The sequence below is a fragment of the Tiliqua scincoides genome, chromosome 7 (assembly GCF_035046505.1).
Source record: "Tiliqua scincoides isolate rTilSci1 chromosome 7, rTilSci1.hap2, whole genome shotgun sequence".
Taxonomy (NCBI): Eukaryota; Metazoa; Chordata; class Lepidosauria; order Squamata; family Scincidae; genus Tiliqua; species Tiliqua scincoides.
Window position 1 is genome coordinate 32113818 of NC_089827.1, and position 25547 is coordinate 32139364.

The following is a 25547-nucleotide window of genomic DNA, read 5'->3' on the forward strand; positions in this document are numbered from 1 at the left end:
GAAAGAAGTTCATTGAGCACAGTGTAGTAGCCCATAGAAAAAGGCACTCACCTGATGTTTTTGTGGCATTAAATTTTTGCTTTTCCAGTTTTCTGGGTATAGAACCTATGTCTAGAAATAGAAAGACAGGATTTATAAAGAGATTCAGAGGCAGAAAACCTTGGCGTACCTGCTGCATCAGATTGGTCACTGTAGGAAACTAAATGCTGAACTAGATGGACTTTTGGCTGATCCAGCAGGGCTGATGTCTATGAAGCACACTACAAAATTGAGCTAATCCTGTTCAAATAGGACATTTTCTAGTTAAAAACTCATTTCTGCAGTGAACATGCCAGCAAGCTACCTTCAAATTCAGTCCCAGCCCTCCTCCACCATGTCTGTAGATCTACCTTACAGGGCTGTTTACAGGTAGGGAAGAGACTAAAATTCTCCAGAGAAAGCTTTTTGTCTGTGTTTGGTGGGTGGTGAAGGATACAGGGAAAAATTGATCTACTTTTCCCACCCCTTTCCCTTTTGTGCCATTTGTTTTTGGGTAATAGCAACACACCGCATGTTTTCGGCTGGTTGCCATTCCCCCCCCCCCCAAGAATGCCTCTCCAATCAATGCCATGTAGCATTGTTCCAAGGGGGAAAAAAATACAAAAAATGGCAAGTCTACAGGCAGTGACTGGGCAGGTGGCACCATTTTTTCTCAGAGTTTGTCTTGGAACATGATAATATGGCATTAATTGGAAAGGCATGCTGAGAAAAATGGTCACCACCAGCTGGTAGACACTGGGAGAAGCACCATGCTGCTGTTGCTGAGTTGCCCTCAATTTCACTTTCTCAAATGGGACCGAGAAATGGCAGAGCGATTTAACTCATCTCTCGTTTCAACAGGCTAATATGTAGACAAAGTGCTTTGACCATTTGAAAGCACTATATGAATGCAAAGGGCACTATTGTATTGGCAACCTTCAGTCTCGAAAGACTATGGTATCGCGCTCTGAAAGGTGGTTCTGGCACAGCATCTAGTGTGGCTGGAAAGGCCAATCCGGGAGTGACAATCCCTTCCACACCGGGAGCAAGTGCAGTCTGTCCCTGGTCTGTCTCCCTGGCTATGGGCCTTCCTTATTGCTACAATAAGGGATGGGGGTGCACCAATGGAGACAATGGAAATAATCAAAAGGCACCAGAACACATCTCATGTTCAAATTGCATTTTGCACATCACTAATATACAACCTACAAACGAAGCCAAGCATTTTTAGCTACACAAAGAACTTAGGAAGGAGAATTTGCATCATTCTTACCTGATGGTGTCCTGTGACCCTGCAGCCCTTGCACAATTTCCCCAAGTCCTTCAGTTGATGGGCCAGTATAGATCTCCATTGGAGGTTCTGCCTGAAACGCAAGCTCCTTTATTTTCAGGGTGGTGAAGGGGGTGATGAAGTTATACATGAGGGCTAATTTCTTAGCTCGCTCTCTGAGGTCTTCCCTCTCCTCACTGTCATCACTCTTCAGCCAGGAAGTCAGCAGCTCCTTGATGGTGAGGTAGCTCCAGGCCCGTTCCACATAGTTCCGATCATTGGCCGGGGCCTTGGTGCCACTGGGTGTGCCTCCAATGTGGTTCTTGCTGGAGAGGTCTATGGGCACATCAGTTTTCAGCAGGATATACTTGTTGCTGTTGCTGGCCGTCACCTCCACATGCAGGCTGTTGGTTGTTTGGTTGAGGAGTTTCCCAGCAATTACAATTTCAGACCCATTGAAGTAGTTTGGAAAGAGGTTTTGGGTCACCTGCTCCACACTGTCATTCGGATAATCCACCCGGATGTCCGAAAGAAGAGGTGTTCCAATCTCATCGTAGAATCTGCATGTGAAATAATCTGTGTGTTAACCTCCTGAACCTCAAATAAAATGCTTCACTTTGGCAGGAATGCATATTCAACTTCCTCACACCAACTAACCCAGGGCAGAACAAGATGTAGTACTGCAAGGAACCTACAGGGTTCCCAGCCCTGAGTCATGGATGTGATTTGAGGGCTCAGGCACATTGCTAAACTGGTCAGTGCCAGGTCAGTATCTGACCATGTGCCACTGCAAAGTTCCATCACAGATGAAAGGCAGGATGTGAATGTAAGAAATCGGTAGAAACCCTGAATTGCCCTTGAATTCACTAATTCCCCTGTCCACTGATTCCCCTCCATGAATGTCTACCCAGGCCATTCCCATCCCCCCTTGCAAACTCAAAAAACTGTAAGTGGCTGTGGGAACATCATCTGGAAGGAAGTACATTTGGAGGAGGATCAGCAGCAAGGTGAGGGGCTAAGCTTCCTTCCTGTTGAGTGTCCCCCATTGCCATTAGCTCAACAGGATATATTTAAGAACCTGTGTTTGCTGAAATTGAGTTTGCTATACAGCCTTATCCTCTGGTCTAGCCCAAGCCAAGGTGGTGCCTGAAGTGGCACTCAAATCCCTCCCCCATTTCGTTTTGGTGAGCACAAGTCTGTGCTACCACCCTCCACTGAATACTGCATCTTCAAAATGAAATTGGGGGAAGGTTCTAGGAGGTTCTGGGTCCTCGCTGCTCAGTCAGTGCAGACATGGTTGAGGAGAAGAGGCTGAGGGAGGTGGTGATCCTCTTCCTTCCTCCTCCTCCTCCTCCTCCAGTTCTGCCACCACATGCCTTAGCAACAATGCTGAAGAAAGATGTCAGTCCCCTCTTCTTTTTACTCGCTCTACAGGGGGAAGTAGATGAGTGGAACAGGTGACACATGAGTGAATGCAGGTCTTCCCCATCTTCCTCAGCCTGCTGCTTGAAACAGGTAATTAAGTCCACCCATGGGTGGGCTGTCTCTGCCTCCAAAGCATCCCACTGAATTCAGTGGGATTGTTCCCAAAAAGAACAACAAGCAGACAGCAAAGCAAAGCAGGGATGCATTTCCCCCTCTAACCCTTTCAGCTGTGCCACCGCGTCCTCGTCCTCCCGGATGCGCCGCATCATGCCACAGTTCTCCAGCGCCAGCCTCTCTAGCAGCCAGTAATCCACATCGTTGCCAATGCCAATAGTGAAGAGGCAGAATCGGTTGCGGATGGCCTCCCTGGTGTTGTTGACAATCTTGGCCGACTGCTTCTCCCCAGTAGTGGGCTGCCCATCAGTCAGGAAAATGATCAGGGAAACGCTTCGGGCTTCAATGTCATTCTGGGCAATGTAGTCTTTAAGGATTTTTGTGCTGATCTGGAGGGCCTCGTTAATGTTTGTGGCTAGAAAGAAGGGACCACAAAACCAACTTCTTTATTTTGTGTGTGTGTGTGGAAAAGTTCCCAGCTTATAATTGTAATTATATTCCAAAATATCAAGGAAAAATGGTATATACATCTTTTAAATATAGTATACTGCGAAAACTTATGTATAATTCCTTCAAAAGACAAAATAAGGCATCTAGGTTAATTTTACAATGAAAACGGTTGTTCTGGTAATTAATACATAAAATCCACTTATCCATTAATGTGTCTATTGATCATCCTCCTTTGTGTCTTATCAATTAATGTGTCTATTGATACTCCAAGCTGAGACAGTGAACTGACTGTCCAGAACCATTTCTACAAGTCCAACACAGGAGGAGACCTGAAAGATTTCTAATACAATGCTACACCCATTGGAACTCAAGATGATGCTCAGCCAGACAATTGGGTCATCCTCATCCTATTTGTCTACACTGATAGACAGCAGGGTTGCAGATGGGTCTTTCCCAGCCATACATAGAAAAGTCACGGAGCTAAAGTCACTAAGGGCATGCTCCAGAGATGACTTCCAAGCAGAAGCACCTCCTTTTTTTTTTTTTCCTTTGAAGCAGCCACAAAGCACTGCAATCCTGATCAGATCTGGAGGAAGCAAGGGGGGAAAGATCAGTCTTCCGCAACACACTGATTTCTTCCCAAAACTGCCCAGTCGAAGCAGAAATGTGCTCCTGGTTCTGACTAGGATAGCAGCCTCCACATGGCTGTTTTAAAGAACATGGAGGCATTTCTTGGATGCACCACAGTGTGGAGTACACACCACACTGTGTAGTTTAGGTTAGTAGTTTAGCCCTAACCATGGAACTGATTCCAAGTTCTTCTCTAAAATGACATTTTTCAGTTAATCCAAGAGAACAGTCTTCAGACTGTACAAACAGTCATGTCTTCAATTTTGTCCAAAGTCTCTTTCCAAAATGTTTGTTACCAAAAAAAATGTGGAAAACATTTAATTTCAAAAATTCTGGGTGTCAGCTTGAGTTCTGAGTGATGCAGAACCACAGCTTACATGTTGGTTCAGGGAGCAGGTGCAGAGAGATGATTCAGCAGAATCAACAAGCACCTGGGACAGGCACACCCTGGGTGTGACCAAGCCAAATACTGATTGGCTGAGCTGACTATATGAGTTTAGTCAGAAGGAGCCTCAAGTGCAGTAGTAGGGGAGTTGATGGAGTAACTGTGAGACTGCTGCCAGTGACTGTACTCTGCTGTAGTTGAAGTGTTGTTCTTGCAACCTGCTCATATTGGGACAAGACTGGGAACCTACACCAATCCTCTTATAATTTTATACAAGCCCCCCTTAAACCTTAACACTGGGTGGGACTAGAGATGTGTTCTAGAGCAAATGTAGCACATGCAGAATTTGGTGAGTCAAGCACGGAGCCTAGGATTTTGGGGAGACACCAGGATGAAATCTAGCAAGTTGGGATGGTGTCTGGCAGCCTCTGAAATTAAGGGCACAATCCAAAGGCATCCTTGGGCCAATGCAAGTCCGTTGTGCTGCCCAACATCATCGTGAAAATGCCGTAAAGCACTTTTGTGCCAAAATAAGGGGAGATAGGTAGACACATGGACATGTGCCAGCCTCCCTGCACCAACATGGGCCCTGGGCAGGGTGAGTTTGTGCCAGCTGACTTCGGCTGGCAAGGAAGGGGAATGGGGAGGAGGCGGGAAGAAGGCATTCTGAAGTGGGGGAGGGTGGGTGATGGGCATTCCCATGTGCGAGCGGATGGCGAGCGGCAAGTGGGACTAGGATCTGGTACTTCTGCAGAATCCTAGCCCCATTTCAGGCCAGCCCGGGGGAACTCTGGGCTGCTTGGATTTGTGCCAACAATGTAGGTGGTGCTGATCCAAGTAGACCCGTTGGGGTAAGGGGGTAAGGGGAAAAGTTTCCCTTTGCCTTGGGCCAAGCCTCAGACAGTCCCAAACTTGCACTGGATACAGCACAGGCCTGTTCTAGCACTAGTTAGGATTTGGGCTGTAACTGGCTTTTAAGACCTCCTTACTGGTTACCAGAAGGACTCCACTGTACTGTTCAGACCAAAAAAAATACTAGCGGACTGGCAGCCCTAAGGCCCAAATCTTAACCCACTTTCCAGCACTGGCATAGCTGTGCCAATGGAACGCGTGCTGCATCCTGCAGTTGGGTACTTACGGAGGCCTCCTCCAAGTAAGGGAATGTTTGTTTCTTTACCTAGGAGTTGCATTGCCCTTATGTTGGTGCTGGAAAGTGGGTTAGGATTGCACCCTAAGTGTGTCAGTGTATCCTACAAATGCATTGTGCAGCTCATAGTGTTGATTCTGTCCTAACACATCAGCTTCAATATTCAAATTTCCTGTTCTCATGATTCTAAAGAAAATGTAGAAAAGGCAAAGAGTGCCTGATAAAGACACATAAGAGAAAGCATTTCAAATATACTTGAAAGTATATGGGTAACAGTTTCTGAAATTTCAGAAGCAAGTATTTCAGGGTGGCTTCTGTGCTCTCTGTTGTTTCTTGCCTTTGGCAATGCTAATATACAGAATGTACTCACTAATTTACAGAATAGTCAAATGTCAAGCAAACATTAGCAGATATATACGCAAATTTGCATATAGGTGGCAGAACTGAGCTTTTCTCAGAGCTAATTGGGTAAGAGGCACTTTTTCAAGTGGGTGCTCCTTTTTTTAGCAGGGGGAGAGTAACTGGCCCACCTCACCCCAGCACTGTCTGTTCTAGTGGCTGTCTGCTGGTATTCATTTGCATCTTTTTAGATTGTGAGCCCTTTTGGGACAGGGAGCCATTTAGTTATTTGATTTTTCTCTGTAAACCGCTTTGTGAACTTTTAGTTGAAAAGCGGTATATAAATACTGTTAATGTTAATAATAATTTGGATTGTCTTGGAGCAGAAATTTTTGTGTGTGTGCTGACTCCACACATTCCTGACCTTGCCCTACTCTGGGATCAACACTAGTCCTGAGGCTGTCCCTGAACACTACAAAAAAACATTGCTTTTCTCTGTTGGCTTGGCCTCATTTTTGTTTTTGTTTTTGCTAATGAGGGTTGTTGATGGTTATGGCTGTGGTGCTCTTGTCTTTTTTTAGTTGCTTTTATTTTATTGCACGTTGTCATGTAGTTGTTGCTTTTTTCTTCTGATGTAAGCTGCTTTGTGTTGCCATACGGCCGGGAAAAAAAGCAGAATAAAAGATTTTTCAATAAATAGAAGTGAGGCAATTACTTAAGGTTGTATTTTAAGATGACTTAGCAGATGGGGGAATAAAGCAGGGCCCATATTGCAAGACCTCGCAGTCTTCTGGACCTCTGGGTATGAATATTAACTCAGATCTTTTGACTGGTTGTTTGAATTATAGGTGGCCAATTCAGACTGGCCTCCTGTGTTAATTTCTGTGTATGGTCCCTCCTGCCTCTTCCTGGAACATTCAGGGCTTCTCTGGTCATCTGTGTTCCACAAAAACATCCCATCTGAGGAAGGGCTCTGTGACATTCATAAGCCAGATCACTATGTCTGCTGCTTGGCTTGGCAGGCTTGGGCTGGGCCTGCATGCAGTGAGGGGAAAGACCACCTTTGCCCTTGAACTTTAATGTTCCACCAGCAATGAGTGGACACAGGCATGGCTGGGCAATAAGAGTAGTCCATCCGACTGCCTTCCCAAACACATGATTTGCCAATGTAATAGGATCCTATGTTGTGCAACTGCATGGCTGTTGCCAACATGCATCTCCCCATGCATTTCCTGGGTAACACCCAGTCGAAACATGCGAGATGACAACACTGCATTCTGTGTTTCCCTCAGGACTGGCCTGCTCAAGAGGCGAGATGAAACAGCTACTTGAAATGGCAGGCTGGTGAAGCAGGTGCGTGGGGGTGCCATGACTGTTGCTTATACCCAGCAACAACAGGCTAGCCCAAGAGGATTCACTTCCCAAAGCAGTACAGATCAGCCACCCCTGCCATCACACACCCCACTCCCCAGTTTCGTGTTGCCTGAGGCAGTGTCTTACTTTTGCCCTCTCTTTGTTCTTCTCACAAGGGCATTAGCAAGCATGTCCCACCACCGCTACCTCACCCACCCAGCTGTTTGAAGAACCAGAGAAGAAGACACAGGCTGGAGAGGGGAGCACAACACAGCGATCATGGAGAGCTTCCTCCCAGCTCTGCTGCCTCCCACTGTTCCCTTCCTGGCATTTTCAAACATGCAGGCTGGCCTCTTTCTCTTGCCCTGCTGTGTCCTCTTCATCAGCCAGCTGTTCAAGAGAATTGCCAGGAAGCACATGCTTTTGGTCCAGCATCCTCTCTTGCCAGTCACCCAACGGTGTCCCTCATTAGCTCTCTCCATCAGCCAGCCTGAACTGAAGCTGCCTCCAGTTCTTTGGAAATGTCCCACTGGATGACAAATCATCCTTCTCTCAGCCCTCACCCATCCATAATGAAGCCCATTCAACCCCACCCTCTAGCACCAGAGCCAAAGTATTCAAAAGCTCTTATTCACAACTCTCACTCCAAGCTTTGTGCAAACTTCATGTTCATTTTCCTGTGTGTGACATGTGAGCAGAACCAGCCCACCTATGAGGCCAGCAGATGCGAGGTGCTTCTGCAGCCAATCCAAGGGGGCAGCAGGGCGCCTTTCACCCCAAGTCTGCTATTGCCACCACTGCACCTCCCTTCCTGCCTACGCAGACCACAATAATTTGCTTCCCACTTGCTTGAGCAAGAAGCAGATCATTCCCCTCCTTTACTGTGCTTCATGCATAATGTTGGCAAACAGAAGTGTGGGATAGCCAGTTTTATTTGCAGGAACAGCACAAATGGCGCTCCTGTGCTTCATTCACACTGTCGCTGTAAATACAGCTGGAAATTCTGCACTTCTGGGTTTGACAACAGAACAAGGAGCACAGTAAATGTTTAGGACTTTTTTTGTAATGCAGAGATGATAGACCCAAGATGAGTCTATCATCTCTGGGTCACACTGTCCCTGTACCTGAGATTCATTTGCATACATTACTGCACAAGCAGAACCCTCATTTATGGGTTATGCTACAAGTAAGTTGGCAAAGGCACTGAAAAACACCGTGTACATCCTTTGGGGGCCAAGATTACCTCCTGTAGGTGATAAGTTGTAGATGTAGATCTTTGCATCTCTGATGTTGTTGGGAGTCACCGGCACCAGTTGGTCTTGTTGCCAGACCTTGATTCGACTGGAGAAGCCAATAATATTAAAGTGGTCCTCAGGTCTTAGATCCTGCAGAATGGTGAACAGGGCATCTCTGGTCTGCAGTGAGAAAAGAGATCATCTGGTTGAAAACATACACTCATGGATCTCATATACTCATATACTCACTGGCAGCTGGCAGCACTCCTCTTCCTCAGCTGCTGACTGCCATAAGCAATCAGTGCCAGCCATAAAAGGCGCTCTAGCAGTGAGCAAGGCTGAAGTGACAGCAGGAAGGCCAAAGCCTTTCTGCATGCTCTGGAGCAGCAAAAAGACAACACAACAGAGGTAAGTTGATGAGGAAAGTGGAAGGGGTGGGAGGAGGGTGGAACCGGGGAAGGGGGAGAGCAGAATGGGATGATGACGCAGTGAAGAATGGGGGGGGGGGGGAACAAGTGTGGGAAAGAGGCAGGTTTGGCAGCAGCTATATTTATGGACTGATCTGTCACTCAACCATTTTGGATTTCTGGAGTTTCATGCCAAAACTTCTTTTGGGGATGATGTTTTAATGAGTACACGTGTGTTCATGTGCACTAGAAGCCACTGTGGGTAAACAAGACACAGACTGAAGATTGTGGCAACTGGACACCTACAGAACACAATCCAGAAATTAAAAATGGGTTGGTTCACAATTACAGTCAATAAATTGGAGCCCACGAAGTCCATGGAGAAATAATAATAATAATAATAATAATAACTTTATTTCTACCCCGCCTTTCTCCCCGAAGGGACTCAAGGCGGCTTACAACATATTAAAAACAATTTAAAAGCAAATAAAAACATATTAACACATACTAAAAACAGCAGTCAGAGTAAAAATAGGTAAAAAGAGCATAGAGCAGCAGCAAGTCATAAAAGAATCAGGCCTGTAAAAAAAATATTAAAAGATGTTAAAAAATGTTAAAATGTTAAAAGGCCAAGAACTCAGAAGGCTTGCTTAAACAAAAGGGTCTTCAGGCCTTGCCGAAAGGTCTCAAGAGAGGGAGCCATTCTTAAGTCAAGGGGAAGGGAGTTCCATAGCGTTGGTGCCACTACTGAGAAGGCCCTATTTCTTGCAGCCGCCCCACGTACCTCCCTAGGCGGCGGCACTTGTAAAAAGGCCTGAATGGCCTTGTAAAAATATGAATGGAAAGAATGGCATAAGAAACCCTGATTTCTAAGTATTTGTCATAGAGATCCCAAAGCCTAAGGCCTCCATTTTTGCCATTTCCTGCATTTAGTCTGAAACGTTTAGGTGCTAAAGGCCAGTTTTCTTCTCTACAAGTCAACATTTGGCAGACTAATAGCTTGCTAGCAGAGCACTCCCAGGTCCCTTCCCTCTTAGTTAGTTTTAGTTAGTTAACCTTTATTGGCATTATAAATATTACAGCAGACAACTGACAACAAAGTGGAACAATACAACCGTTATCCACTAGACTAATTCAGGAAAACTAAATAGAGAAAAAAGAAATAGGGTCTAGAAAGAAAAGGAGCCAGAAGGGACAACCTTATCCTTTCAGTAAAACAGGTGTTAGATGGAAAAAGGTAACTACAAAAATTTTAAAGAAGATTTTATAGAACTAAAGTCCAGCGTTTTTTGTAATATATAGGCCAGGAAACTAGCCACTGAATACGTCAAGGGAGCAATAGAGTCTTCCAACAACTGGGGAAGGGGAGATACCTGAGGGGGGAAATTAGAAATCCAGGATTCTAAATAAATCCTACGATGGGAGTCATGAGAGGGACAAAAAAGCAAAATATGTAAAAGAGTATCCGGGGTCTCCCCACAGAATAAACATAATCGTTTCTCGCGAGGAACTCGCATGAAACGACCATAATGAACAGCTGAGGGAAATATGTTGAGTCTAGCGAGCATGAAGGCTCTCTTCAGTCTAGGATTAGTGAGGTGAAAAAAATAATTTGAAGTGGCAACAGCAAATTGAGGAAAAAGACCTAGGGAGAGAGGGGAACAGGTCAAATTAAGAGAATTTTTTTAAAGTATTAAATTCAGCTAGGAAAAGGTGGTCTTTGATAATTTTATAAGCTTGAAATAAGTTTAGATCAGCAAGTGATTCTACTGATATGTTAATGGAGTGGAGTTTAGTTTCCACTATTTTAAACCAAATAAAGATATACGTGTCACTCATTAATTCTGTAATTAAAGAGTCAGGGGAAGGAGATAAATGAATCCTTAACCAAAACTTAAAAGTAAAAAGCCAGGCATAAGTGGAGGGAAGGTGTAAACCAAGTTCTAAAAGAATAGTGGGCAACCGTATGAGATTAGGAATACCTAATATCTTTCTAAAAAAGGAAGAAGCAATATGATCCAAATCCTTAGAAACTGCCTGTATCCATATTGGGATACCGTATAATAAATGAGAAATAATTTTTGCTTTAAAAATTTGAATCGCTGCTGGGATGTATTGGTTTCCTGCATTAAAATAAAAATTTGTTATAGCCAAAAGATGGGTAGTTGTTGAAGAAATAACTGACTTTTTATGTTGAATCCATGATAAATTATAGTGAAAATGTAAACCTAGATATTTAAAAGATTTAACTTGAGTGTAAGATTGGGAATTGATTGACCATTTAGAAGGAGCCCAGGAGCGGGAAAAAACCATAATTTTTGTTTTGTTGGCATTAATTACAAGATCATTTGAATGACAATAAACTTGAAATTTGGAAATGAGCTCACGAAGACCGGATTTTGTGAGAGAGAGAAGTACTGTATCATCGGCGTAAAGAAGAATCGGAATTGGCTTTTTATTTATTACAGGAAAGGAATGAGAGGTGGTGGTTAAGCTGGCAGGAAGATCGGCAATAAATAAATTAAAAAGAAGAGGGGCAAGGATGCAACCTTGCCTCACTCCTTTATTGATAGGAAAACTAGAAGAGAGAATATTGGTAAAAGGAAGACGGATTTGACATTTATTATGGGAATGAAGTTGCTGTAACAAAAACAGAAGCCTCTGGTCAATGCCCCAGTTGAATAACTTTTTCCATAAAAGGGCTCTATTTATCGAGTCAAAAGCACCTTGTAGGTCGATAAAGGCTACATATAGATTTGATTTATGATGTATGGAATATTTCTGGGCTAGAAAAGAAAGTGCAAAGGCATGATCCAGAGTAGAAACACCCTGGCGAAAACCTGATTGTTCGACTCCTGGAAGGTTTTTCAAACGAGCCCAGGATGACAGCTTTTGAAGAAGGAATTTGGCATAAAGCTTCTCTATACAAGATAAAAGACTTATAGGACGATAATTTGACGGGGAAGCGGGGTCACCTTTCTTAAAAATTGGAAGAAGAAATGAACAGCGCCAGATATCTGGAAATAGACCTGTAGAATTAATCGTGGTAAAAAGAGAAGCCAGGGGAGCAGCCCACCAACCAGGATTAGTAAGAAGAATTTCATTGATGATAAAATCTGGGCCGGGGGCTTTGGCTGATTTTAAGGAAGTTATGAGTTTATAAATTTCCAGTGGGGAAACCGATGGCCATTCAGGGACTTTTTGGAGATCAATATTAGAGATAGGGAGGGAAGAAGAATAGAAAATTTTGGAAAAATAATCTGTCCACGTGGCTTCTGGAATGTCAGAGTAGATGACAGGGGTTGGATGACTTGCCCTAGTAACTGCGTCCCAAAAAGTTTTATGGTTTTTGGAAATAATGGCTTGATGGAGAATGGACCACTTCCCAAGGGCAAAAAGATGTTGTTTTTCCTGGAAATACTTTCGGCAGGTGGTCCGTAATTGAAAATAATATTGTAAATTGTAAGAAGATGGATTATTCCGAAAAAAAAGAAAAAGGGTACGCACCTGCTTTTTTAATTTCCAACACTCCTCGTCAAACCACGTGTTTTTTGTAAAACGAGGAGGATTACTTGGGCTAGCCATCCTCAAGTGATCTACCAAGGAAGAGATTATAACTTGGAAAGCTTCAATCACATCAGTAGTGGCCCGAGAGGCAAATAATAAACGCAATTGGGAGTTAGTTTCAGGTGCCTGAGTCCACTGGGACAGGGCTTGCTCCGCAGCTGGTGACCATCTATAGGGACGGCTTGGATTGGGGAGAGAAAGAGAAGAGACAAGGGAATCAAAAGGAATATTAAGAATAAGTGCAACTGGCAGGTGATCACTCTCAGAACGGGTGCAGACACAGAAATCTGATAAAAGGGGCAGGAGGGCGGGAGAAACTAGGGCATAATCTATTACACTAGCACCTCTTGGGGAGAGGTGGGTAAAATCGCCTGGAATGTCACGGCCTTTTGAGCCATTTAGAATAAAGACGTTAAATGAAATACATAAACTTATAAGATGTGGGGCGAAACTATTTATTACAGAGTCTTTGGAAGACCTTGAGGTTTGAAACCAAGGGGGGATGAGGTCATCGGAGTACCAGTTCATCTGCTGGGCAAGTGTAAAATTTGAAGGGCCAATTCTAGAATTAAAATCTCCAGAAATAATCATAAAAGCATCAGAATATAAGTTAGAAGCACGGGATATAGTGTTATCAAGATCTAACCAAATGTCGGATGGGGCAAGTTTAGCTGGAGGTATATATACATTAAAAAGAAGAATTTGAATATCTTTAAACTGAATTAATATAGTTTGAAAATAAGGAGAATTCGAATCTAACTGAGAAACTAAACAAGAAAGGCCAGATTTAACAAAACAACAAAGTCCCACACAAGGTCTCCCTAGGGCATTCTTCCTAAATGCTGGGGTCACAAAAGAAGTATACCCATGTAGGGACAGTGGGACCAACGACCATGTCTCCTGAAATAAAATAAAATTAAACTTTTTAATAAAAGCTTGGAAGTCCTTATCTGAGCTTTTAGATGACCAACCGGAAATGTTCCATGAGATCAAAGTGAAAAGAGTGGAAGAGGAAGGGGTTAGGGAAGTTGGTTCTAGTCAGTGCTTAGAGGATGTGGAGAGAGAACCATCAGAATGATCCTTTACAAAGGTAAAATCGAAATTTAAAGGAGGAGGGAATTGGGATGTAGCGTCTACCAATACAAAGGGTTCAGAGGGAAGGGACTTAGAAACAACACAAACAGGAAATAGATGTTGATTAATAGACTTAGTTGGACCAGTAACAGTGGGTAAGGATTGCTGGTCCACTTCTGTTGAGTTAGTAGGAGAAAGGAGTAATTGGGTTGATATAGGAGAAGAGGAGGGACAGAGAGAAAGGGGGTCATTGGAACAGAGAGAAACAGCTGTCGAGTGAGTGAGTCTCGACTGGTCATAGGACTTAGGAGTTTGCAATAGTGGAAGGGAAGGGAGAGAAGAACAGTTCGAGGACTCAGTAGATCCAACGAAGGGAATCGACAGGGAGGGGCACAGGTTCTTTGGTCGCAGTGTTAAGGAGTTCTTAGTCCTTCGAAGACTGCGAGATTTTTGCTGAGGCCGGTCTGTCTTGGATGTGAGTAGTGAAGATTGTCCTCGACGACCAGGAGGGGAAGGTAGTAGCGGAGGGTTTTTTTGGGGAAGAACATGATTAGGTAGAGCTGGGCTAACTTGTACAGTTACTGAATCTTTTATTGTAGATGTAGAATTTCCATTTGAATGCATAGACTTTTCCAAGGGAGAGGATACATTTTGTAGGTGAGTTGAAAAAAGTTTTCGGATGATCATATTTTGGAAATGTCTCTGAGGAAAAATTCCCAACGCTCTAAAACGTTGAGACTGAAGAAAGATTCGATTTGGAATTCTACAAGTATTGAAATAGAGAAGAACGCGCTGTTGCCGAAACACAGAAGGCAATCTCACGTAGTTACATAAATCAATATTTGAGCTATTCATCTTCAGGATTGATGCCAAGTGTTTCTTAATCATCCACGGTTGAGACCAGTCGACAATTACTCCAGGTTGATGGATAATTGAGAGAGCTATGCTCGAGGATTTTAACATTAGTTTTGAAGAAGGGAATTTCTCCAAAAGCTGAGACTCTGTCGCTTGAGATTGGTAATTTGCTTCCTGCTGATGAGTAATATGAGCCGAGGGTTCCAAAAAACGTTCCTTTAAGAGGGAAAGAATGTTTTCCAAAGTGCTAAGGTTGTGCTTGATGTCTTTTGCTATATTAAGTATGTGGTGCAACAACAGATCCGTTGAACAAGAGAGTTGCTCTTTCCCTTTAACCAGGGGAGCCTTAGTGTTCTGATCGTCAATTAAGTCCTTAATTAAACCTTTAGTAAGAGGTGAAAAACTTTCAAAGTCAATAGCCACCGGTGGATCAAAACAGACGCAATTCTGAGGGGAGATAGGTTGAAGACTCTCAACAGGTTCAAAATATTTTTCCAGCTTAGACTGCTTGGATAGTTTTTGGGAGTCATGTTGTATTTCCGAGACTGATATCTCAGGGGAGAGCTGTCGTTTGCGTCTCATCTTATCAGTTTTAAAAGTCTATTGCTGCATACTCATAAATCAACAAGTTAACTCACAGTTTCAAGGAGAGAAGAAACGAAAATATCAAAAGCAGGGAGACTCAGATGTTCTTGAAACTTCGCCAGAAAAATGTTAACAAGCTAATTAGCTAACAGCACTAGCTCGTAAAAAATTAAAAAATAAAATCTATTAAAAACAACAATCTTAAAACAACGGTGATACAGTTTAAAACTTATTGAATAATATATTAAAGTGATAAAAGAAAATAAAAGCGGAGCAAGTTAGAATACAGCTGGGCTGGAGGCCATCTTGGGAGGAGGCTTCCCTCTTAGTCTTAGAATATTGACATTTTTTGGTTCCTGACACAAATGGGGAAGGTCAGCAACAGCAATCTCTATCCAGCTTCCCTTGTGATCCAGCATGGAAGCCAATGATGTCATCGTACATCATGCACATTACTCACTGCAATGGACTCTGGAATCATTTCCCCAGCTGGTGGCCTTGGGGTTGGATCCAAAGACTATCAAGGACAATGCTTTTTTTCTTTTTCTTTCCAGCCCTAGTGCAATACAGTGAAGACCAAGCTTGTTGGACAGGTCTGAGAGACTAGACTTGCTTAAATTCTTTCGTCAGCCATGAACTTGACCAGTGGGTTTGTGCCATTCAGTATCTTCAGTCTCAATACTTCAGTCTTAGCTGGGGACTGAAGTGATTCTTCCTATCAGTTTAAACAAAGCTTAGAGCATGTCACCCTATGGCAGTGATGGCTAACCTATGGCACGCGTGCCACAGACAGCACGCAGAATGTTTTTGGTGGGCACTCGAAGCCATCGCCCCAGCTGCCAGGCTCAAGCCTCTGCTCGCCGCCCCTGGAAGGCGCCAAAGGAGGGAGGGGCAAGGCCAAGCTTGGAAAAAGAACTGACAGCAGGGGGAAGAGCCAGGCCCCCAGGGAGGAGTCACCCCCAGCAGCCCAATGGGAGCGCCAGCCCTGCATGAAGTAGGTCTCATTAAAGTCATTGGGGCTTGCTCCAAGGAAAGCATGGCTGGGATTGCAGCCTCAGAGCCCAATCCTACTGTCTACGCAGTAGGATTGCATGTCTACTCAGAAGTAAGTTCACTGTAGTAGGAAAGTGAGGGTAGGATTGCAGCCCTAGTCAAAAGGGGGGGGTGCTCTTAGTTTAAGAGCCCAACCCTATGCATGTCTACAAAGGAGTCAGTCCCATTAGAGTCAATGGGGCTAGCTCCCAGGAAAGCATGGCTGGGATTGCAGCCTCAGAGCCCAAGCCCATGCATGTCTACTCAGAAGGAAGTACCATTAGAGTCATTGTGGCTTGGATTGCAGCCTGAGAGCCCACTTCTATGCATGTCTACTCAGGAGTCACAGAGTTTCAACTCTGAGTTTGAAGCCCCAGAAAGCCACAGGGCCGGATTTTTGCGAGGGTGCCGGGCACGCAGTGGCTCTGGAGGCCCAGCGGGGTGTTGACTGCGAGGGGCGGGCGGCAGCGGCTCTCCATGGGGGTGGCCTCTGCGCCCGGCCCCCTCCTGTGCCCCCCGGGCTTCCTCAGCCAGAGCAGGGATGAACTGACAGTGCCAGGGCTTGGCGTGTGCTGGCTGCCGGGCTGAGCGGTTGGCTGTTGGGGGCTGCCTTGGTCTGAGTGGCCTGAGTGGGTCTGCGGGCGGGGTGGTCGCGGGAGTGCCTGCCCCCCCCCCCGCCATGAACTAGCAGCAGCAGCAGGAGCAGCAGTTAGCCATCCGGGCAGAGGTCCAGTGCTTAAATCTGGGAGCATGTCATGGCCATCAAAGCTGGGTCACTGCTCCTCAGTCGCTCTTGGTCTCTCTGTCCTGGACACATTCACTAGCTGCCTGGGGTCTTCCTCCCTGCAAATTGGGCATCAGGTGGAAGCTTCAGGCTGCAGTCCTGTCCACACTTGCCTGGGAGTAAGCCCCATTGACTATAATGGGGCATACTTCTGAGTAGACAGGCTTAGGCTTGAGAGCTGAGGCTGCAGTCCTGTCCACACTTGCCTGGGAGTAAGCCCCACTGACTATAATGGGGCTTATTTCTGAGTAGACAGGCCCTGAGAGCCCAATCCTACCCAACCTTCCAGCACCAGTGCATCCCAAGGTGATGGACCAAATGTTCCCATACATTAAGGAGGCTTCTGTGACTGCCCCCCTCACCACAGGAAGCAGTGCACACTTCATTGGCACAGCAGCAGCAGCACTGGAAAATTGGATAGGATTGGGCCCCAAGTCTGTAGTTGTCCTCATTCCACCCCCACCTCTCTTTCACTTGGGCGTGAATCTGGTGCAAGCTTTCTCAGAAGTAAGCCTTTTTTCAATGTAAACTGAATTCTGAGTAAAGTGTCACAGGATCACTCTGCACATTCCCTGTTCAGTTCTGCTTGCTGCCCTACTTCTTTGCTGTTGTGTTTATACAGGGGGTGGTAATAAGTATTAATAAGTATTTATGCAGCACTTCAAAAATGCTGCCCTGGCATTGTCTTGTTACCTGCAGTGACTCTCAGGTAGGTCAGTATTATTATCCTACTGTTGCAGATAGCCACTATTATCCTCCTGTTGCAGATAGTTGACGTCTCTTAGCCACTACACTACACTACACTTGCTAAGGTTCATTTCTCCCTAGTGAGTGGAAGTGCCCTTCTTATTCAGTGTAACTTTGGTAACTTCCTTATGTTTAACCTTGTCTAATTGGATCCTGGGCAATCCAGTCATCTTTTAAAGTAGGGGAGAGCAACTGTGTACCCTCTTTACCTGCGTGAAACACTTGAGAAGATAGAAGGGATGACAAAGGACAGCACAGTTAGTTCTGAAAATGAAATCCTTAAAGTGTGGAATTCTCTGCCAAATAATTTGAAGTCAATGAAAGCACTTGTGATTGCTTTGTTTGGATCATCTTATGCTTGTGAGCAACTGTTTTCAGCTTTGAATGATATCAAATCTGACACCAGAAACAGACTAACAGAAGACCTGAGTGGTGCTGCATATGTTGCTCTCAAACTTACAAAGTGTGAGCCAAGGTTAGACAAATTATCAGCATGCATACAACAGCAAAAATCATATTAATGTTTCAAAAGCAGACCAAATGCAAACTTGACCTTTCAATAAAAAGTTGTATCATTGAAAGCTCTCTTATTGTGTTTTTCTTTAAAGACAAAAGATGTTAATGTATGAGTTGTTTTTTTCTAAACTAAAACCTCAGTATTCAGGTTAAATTGCCGTGTTGGCACTTGGCAATACATAAGTGGGTTTTGGGTTGAAGTTTGGGCACTCAGTCTCTAAAAGGTTCGCCATCACTGCCCTTTGGGATGCCAACAGGGATGGTGCAACTGAGGATGCTACCTGGTGCCATGCCACCCCAGGTCAGCCGCTCCCACTTCTGCCTGAGCATACTAAAGAAAAAAAGGGGGGCGCTTACTGTGCCCTGTCACATGGTTTTAACAAACCAGGAAGTGAGGGCCTTCTAGTTTTATTAAAAGGGACCGTGCAAATGAAGGAGCTCTTTTGTAATGGAGTCCTAATACATAAACCTGAATGTCCTGATTTGCATAAACTGTGCAACAGAACATAGTGAGGAAGCAAACCGATGCAGCGCACATCCTCAGCAGGATGGCGGGAGACAGGGGCATACTGGTGGTGAAGGGCACTGCAATCCTCTATCCCCTTTCCCACACAATCCACCACAGATGCAAGTCGCATCAGCCCACTTCATGGCTGGGCTGCCCTGGATATCAACTATCTCTGTTTTTCATTGACTTTCACCTCCCTGCAAACACCTTTCTTCATCTGGTTATTTCTTCCAGATCTAGCAATAACTGAACTTAAGGGCATGAATTCTCTGCACTCGTGCAGAAGTGCCACAGAGCTCAACAGAGGCCTTTCTAACATGTATGCACTAGACAGGCAAGGGCCATTGCTTGCCACTTGCAATTTGGAACAGGAAGTTACCACTTCCTCCAACTTCCAACCCAATGCTACCACCAGGAAGTCTCAATAAAGTTCCAGACCAGGTTCTGAATTGTGGGGGGAAGGATTGAGAAATGCATCACTTTCTCATTCTGAGCAGTGGCTGGGCTGCTGCATTATGTGCACTCCAGGAAGGCAGGAAGTGTCCTTGCATGTGAACAGAAACATATATTTTAGTGTGATTTGCCTGACAGTTGACTGCTGGACAAACAACTCCTGCTTAACCAGCAACAGTTTAGTGTTCATTTGCTCCTGGAAGTTTGCATTTGTTTTATTTAAAGTATTTTTATTCTACCTTTCCCAGGAGGTACCCAAGGTGGCATATAGTCAATTTAAATAAACAAAGGCAATATAACAAACATAAAATGTAGATCAGTAGGACTTATCACTGAATAAACCTGGAAAAGTTTGCATTGCATATATGCGTAATTCATTGGTACCAACCTTGTGCCTGCTTTTAATAGGGGAAGGTGGGATAAGAATAAATCAATCAAGGAATTTGAAGGGGAATGTTCATTGGAAGGAACCCTATTGTGGCCCTGTTACGTGACTGACAGGGGAAGAAATCACAGAGGAGCAACTGCCACGCCACTGAGGTAATGTATGAACCAGCCTATAGGTTCATTTCAAGAATCAAATAGTCTGCCGAATCATCCTTTCCTTGTTCCTCAAGCACATGAGAAGTGCACAAATACAGCTTTACCCTTCAAAGGGCCCAATCCTATCCAACTTTCCAGTGCTGATGCAGCCATGCCAACAGGACATGCACTCCATCCTATGGTGGACGCCTCCTCATGGTAAGGAAAGGTTACCTCAAGGAAAGGAAAGCCCCCTTACCTTGGGGCTGCATTGAGGCTTTATCAGTGCTGGAAAGTTGGATAAGATTGGGCTCTTAGGCAGGCCTGAATTTAGGACCAGCTCCAGGTTTGAAGGGGCCCTTGGCACAGTTCTTTCCAGTGAGCCCCCTCCTACATGGGTGGACCCCTCCCAAGGCTTGTGAGGCAGCAGCCGCAGCACAACAGTGACTCTTTCCCCCTCCCTTTAAAAACTATTTTGAGGAGGAGGAGCCAACAGTGGATGAACAGACATGTCTCCAGGGGCTCCTGAGAGACAGTCTGTTTTCCACCAAAAACTGCAGGTCTGAAGAGGATCTGAATATCTTTATCAGGAGAGATAAGATTTTTCCACGGTGCAGGTATCTGAGATTTTGAAAGCCCGACCGGGGGGGGGGGGGCTTTCTTCTCGGAAACCTAATCGTCAGGGATAGTACTGGGGGAGGTGCAGTGTCTGCAATCAAGCTGCTGGCTCCTTGCGAAGATACCATATGGAAGAAAAAGCATGAAGTGTAAAGTTTAAGTTGGAAATTTAAGATAAGTATGTGTTAATATTGTCCCCGGCTTTGATTGACTGATTTGGCTAAAAGCCCTAGATACACTGAAGGCGTTAATGAGAAACTTTTTAAGGATGTTGAAAGTGCTCTTTATCTTTGTAGTGGAATAATAACTATAAATATAATTTGGTGTGTGGACTAAAATCCAGAGTTGCTTGTGGACGTAATTTTCATTAGACTTGAAAGAGTTTTGTCTTCTTGAGACTGTTTCTTTCGTTTTGTTTTTCTCCATTAACCACACTGTTATCTGTAAGAAAAATTCGAAGAATGCTTGACTGAAAAAACATGTGGTGGAAGTAAGGAGAATAATACGCTGTGGACATCTTGTGGATTAGAGAGAAATTGCAAGATGGAGGCTGTTCCAGATATTTTGACTCAAATGATCCTTAAAAATTTGGAAAAATTGCTCACATTGATAAGACAGCAGTTGAGTTGGTCCTTGCAGATTCAAGTCAGTTTAAAGACTCTCTCTCAACAGATAGATGTGTGCAAGGAGCAGTTGGAAGATGTGAAGAAACAAGTAGAAGATACACAGAAGGAGAAAGTGGAAAAGATGATGGTGAGGGATGAAATCATCATCAGATTTTTAAAAAGGGAAAGAGGGGGGACCCGGGAAACTATAGGCCGGTCAGCCTAACATCCATACCGGGTAAGATGGTGGAATGCCTCATCAAAGATAGGATCTCAAAACACATAGACGAACAGGCCTTGCTGAGGGAGAGTCAGCATGGCTTCTGTAAGGGTAAGTCTTGCCTCACGAACCTTATAGAATTCTTTGAAAAGGTCAACAGGCATGTGGATGCAGGAGAACCCGTGGACATTATATATCTGGACTTTCAGAAGGCGTTCGACACGGTCCCTCACCAAAGGCTACTGAAAAAACTCCACAGTCAGGGAATTAGAGGACAGGTCCTCTCGTGGATTGAGAACTGGTTGGAGGCCAGGAAGCAGAGAGTGGGTGTCAATGGGCAATTTTCACAATGGAGAGAGGTGAAAAGCGGTGTGCCCCAAGGATCTGTCCTGGGACCGGTGCTTTTCAACCTCTTCATAAATGACCTGGAGACAGGGTTGAGCAGTGAGGTGGCTAAGTTTGCAGACGACACCAAACTTTTCTGAGTGGTGAAGACCAGAAGTGATTGTGAGGAGCTCCAGAAGGATCTCTCCAGACTGGCAGAATGGGCAGCAAAATGGCAGATGCGCTTCAATGTCAGTAAGTGTAAAGTCATGCACATTGGGGCAAAAAATCAAAACTTTAGATATAGGCTGATGGGTTCTGAGCTGTCTGTGACAGATCAGGAGAGAGATCTTGGGGTGGTGGTGGACAGGTCGATGAAAGTGTCGACCCAATGTGCGGCGGCAGTGAAGAAGGCCAATTCTATGCTTGGGATCATTAGGAAGGGTATTGAAAACAAAACGGCTAGTATTATAATGCCGTTGTACAAATCTATGGTAAGGCCACACGTGGAGTATTATGTCCAGTTCTGGTCGCCGCATCTCAAAAAAGACATAGTGGAAATGGAAAAGGTGCAAAAGAGAGCGACTAAGATGATTACGGGGCTGGGGCACCTTCCTTATGAGGAAAGGCTACGGCGTTTGGGCCTCTTCAGCCTAGAAAAGAGACGCTTGAGGGGGGACATGATTGAGACATACAAAATTATGCAGGGAATGGACAGAGTGGATAGGGAGATGCTCTTTACACTCTCACATAATACCAGAACCAGGGGACATCCACTAAAATTGAGTGTTGGGCAGGTTAGGACAGACAGAAGAAAATATTTCTTTACTCAGCGTGTGGTCGGTCTGTGGAACTCCTTGCCACAGGATGTGGTGCTGGCGTCTAGCCTAGACGCCTTTAAAAAGGGATTGGACAAGTTTCTGGAGGAAAAATCCATTATGGGGTACAAGCCATGATGTGTATGCGGAACCTCCTGATTTTAGAAATGGGTTATGTCAGAATGCCAGATGCAGGGGAGGGCACCAGGATGAGGTCTCTTGTTATCTGGTGTGCTCCCTGGGGCATTTGGTGGGCCGCTGTGAGATACAGGAAGCTGGACTAGATGGGCCTGTGGCCTGATCCAGTGGGGCTGTTCTTATGTTCTTATGTAGAAGAGTGGATACAGAAATTAGAAGAGTGGAAAATCAACATCATCTAGAGGGGACACTGATGGAGATTGAAATAGAGAAGATGGACAGAGTAACATGGGTGCACAAAATACAAAATCTGTTGGAACAAGAAGAAAAAAACATATCCCAGTTAATTGGAAGAATGAACATACCTTATACAAGAAAATGTGGGCTTATTGGATTCTGTTATGGAGATAAATTATTAAAGATATTACAGGAGGAAAAATGGAAAGAAAGAAAAAGAAACTGAGGGTTAACCTGAGGGTTAAAAAAAATTGGAGGATTTTATTTAGTTAATAATTGGTTTAAATTTACTTAAAAAACAAATACATATGAAATTGATATATATGAATTAGAATGAATTAGAAAAAATAGCTGGAAGTGTTAGCGTGTGGATGAATCGTTTTATATGTGGTTATTATGTTAAATGATAAAAAGTGAATATTTAGAAAATAAATTATAGGGAATTAGGAAAAATCTATTTTATTTGATATAAGAAATATATAACTGAGTAGAAGAGTTAGAAGTAGATGGAAGAATCGTTTTATATGTTATATTTTGGTAATTAGATTATTTTGTTTAATTTTAATGTGTAATTGAAGTAAGTTTATGTCTGACAGAAAGTGAAAATTTAGAAAATATAGTACAGTGCATTAGGGAAAATTTAGTATATATTATATAAATAAATTGATAAACTAATAAGAGGCAGAAGTAGATGAATAGTAGATTAGGAGATATAGTATGATTAATGAGTAATGGTATATGGTATTTAGCACTCCTAAATGTATGTTACATGCTTGTATGATTGTGTGTGTTAATTAAAAATAAATAAAAATAAAAACAAAAACTATTTTTTATGGGTTGGTATGAGAGCGGACACTGAAGACTGTTTTTCCTTCCAACAAAACGTTTCCAAATAGAAAAGCTACCGGCCACTGAGATAATTGGGAACAAGGGGGCCTAGGACAGGTGTCAGTAATGGGCCTTAGTGGGTACTGGAATGCTGGCATTTGCCCAAAAGTGCTCATAATGGGTTGGCCTGGCTCGGACCGCTCTGCTATGAACGGCATAAGAAGCAAAGAATACAATAGCAGTTTTGAGAATTCTGAATGAGGGAATACTTTCCGCCTTCCAATACTATTCATGTGGGCATTCCCAGAGGCTGATGTGATGGCATCAGGGGGATGGGGACGGGGGGACAACGGACCTTCTCAGACTAGAGCAGTGGCAGCAGTGACATTTTGCCACATAATCCTGCTTTTGTTGTGCAGTGTAAGCCAAGGGTGAAAGCGAGGATGAAATGGCAGTCGAGTCAGTTCAAAGGGACACAGTGCTCAGCTGTTCAGACTGTACTGGCATTGCCACACACAAAAAACTTCCTACTAAGTAGCAGCATTCCAACAATTTCCTCATACTGGGCAACCTTTCCATTGCTATGAATGCATAATTCCCACACACAGTTGAATGAGCACTTCGCTTTGCATGCTGGGTAACTATCATCTAACTCTTCTGTGGGTAGAGTCAAATCAAAACTGCATGGCCTCTCACCCACAAGCCTTATTCTTTCATTCTTCCTGCCCAAGGACTAACAAACTTTGTAAGATTTGGTGGCCAACCAAAAAATGTGTGGTCACCAAAACACCACCCTTCGCTAAGGGATGGAGTCTTGTTCTTGACCTCACACTGCACTTCCAAAGTAGCCAACCTCACAAATCCCTGTCACCCTTTTTAGTTCTGAAGTCAGAATCGGTGGTGAGGCCTTGGTTGGCTGCTACCTTTGTGAGAGGAATCAATGCTTAAATGTTTAAAACTCAAATATTTCTTTGCAAAAGTATACCCCGCCCTTAAGAATGAAAACAACATTCTTGTTTTATCCTTTGTTATAAAAACAATTCACAAAAATAATTAAACAGATTTAAAAGCATAACATCAGATATCAAGTTCTCTACTTGAATACCAGCAAATAATCTAAAGTACAATACTTCTCTAGATATTTCTGCCTCCCCCTACATTTTAAACCTTGATTTCTGCATTTCTCAGCCCATACTGTATCACATTCCTTCCCCACTTCATCAATCAAGTTATCCTTCTTTTTCCTCCAGTAAAACATATGAAATGCAAGCAAGCACAGCTCCTCCATGATTCCCGATAATCAGTACTGTATTTTGTTCTACTTTTCAAATGTACTATGTCAGGAAAGAAACAGAAGCCCAAAGGCGTAGCTAAGGGGGTGCAGTGGGTAGCAAATGCACTGGGCTACAGTTGCTGGGGGGCAACACTGCGGCAACTATGCCCACATACCTTGGGCTGCTGCAGTTCTGCCAGGCACATTGGACAGGGGGTGCAACAGTCGTCTGCTGTTATCGCCGCACATGCATGCGCAACTTGCATTCAGCTGCAGGCTTGTGAGGCAATGGACAATACTATTTCCCCCCTCTAACAGCCTCCAGCAACTGTGGCATTCCTGCCTGGGTTGCCCTTGCTCTGTGCTTGGCCTGTCTGTCCTTGGCGGAGCTCAGAAGGGGGTTTGAGGCTGTGACAGCAGATACAGAAAGTTTGCAGCTCTGCTTCGCAGTGCCTGAGACCTCAGTGGGGCTATGGGAGGCCTTTGTGAGGCGTCCGTACGGGGGGTTAAAATAGATTCCTTAGTAAACAATACCACTGAGTGAGCAGGTAGGCATTCAGGGCAGCGCTGTGGGGCTCAGTTTCCTTTCAATAAAGGGAGCGCTGGTGTCTTTATCTTGGTGGCTTGATTTACAAAGTGTCATGCAGAACATGAGCAGAGACATTTTCTCCCCTCTCATCAGAACTTGGGCTTATTTGATAAAATGGACAGTAGCCTCAGGACAGGCAGAAAGACACCTCTCTTCACCCAGCACAGCTTGTGTCCCCTGAGCTTGACTCTGGGGAAACAAGTGGCATCTGGGCTGAGCCATGTATGGGAGTTTCCACAGCATCCTCTTGTTCCAACTGTCTTCACCTTTTAACACTCTGGTTGCAATTCAGTACACAGTTATGTCCATTTAAATCCTACCAAAATCAGTGGTGCTCAAGTAAGCAAACCTTGACACCTGCATTGTGGCACAGGTCTTCAAGGGTCAGCCCAAGATTGCACCCTGTGAACAAAAAATGTTAATGCCTCTTAATCCTAGTCTCACCATTAGGAAAGTAAAACCCTTGGAAAGATTAATCCAT

At 44.2% G+C, this 25547-nt stretch overlaps 1 protein-coding gene across 2 annotated transcripts in view; it reads right to left on the reverse strand.

The window, feature by feature from the left end:
* The window catches only part of ITIH5 (inter-alpha-trypsin inhibitor heavy chain 5), a 73106-nt gene that overhangs the window by 11236 nt on the left and 36323 nt on the right, over positions 1–25547 (reverse strand). For both annotated transcript variants that reach the window (XM_066633224.1, XM_066633223.1), the window contains 4 exons: positions 8375–8546; positions 2933–3242; positions 1292–1848; positions 52–111 (listed from right to left, as the gene is read on the reverse strand). In XM_066633224.1, coding sequence (XP_066489321.1) covers positions 52–111; positions 1292–1848; positions 2933–3242; positions 8375–8546 — 1099 coding nt within the window. The remainder of the gene's footprint in view (positions 1–51; positions 112–1291; positions 1849–2932; positions 3243–8374; positions 8547–25547) is intronic.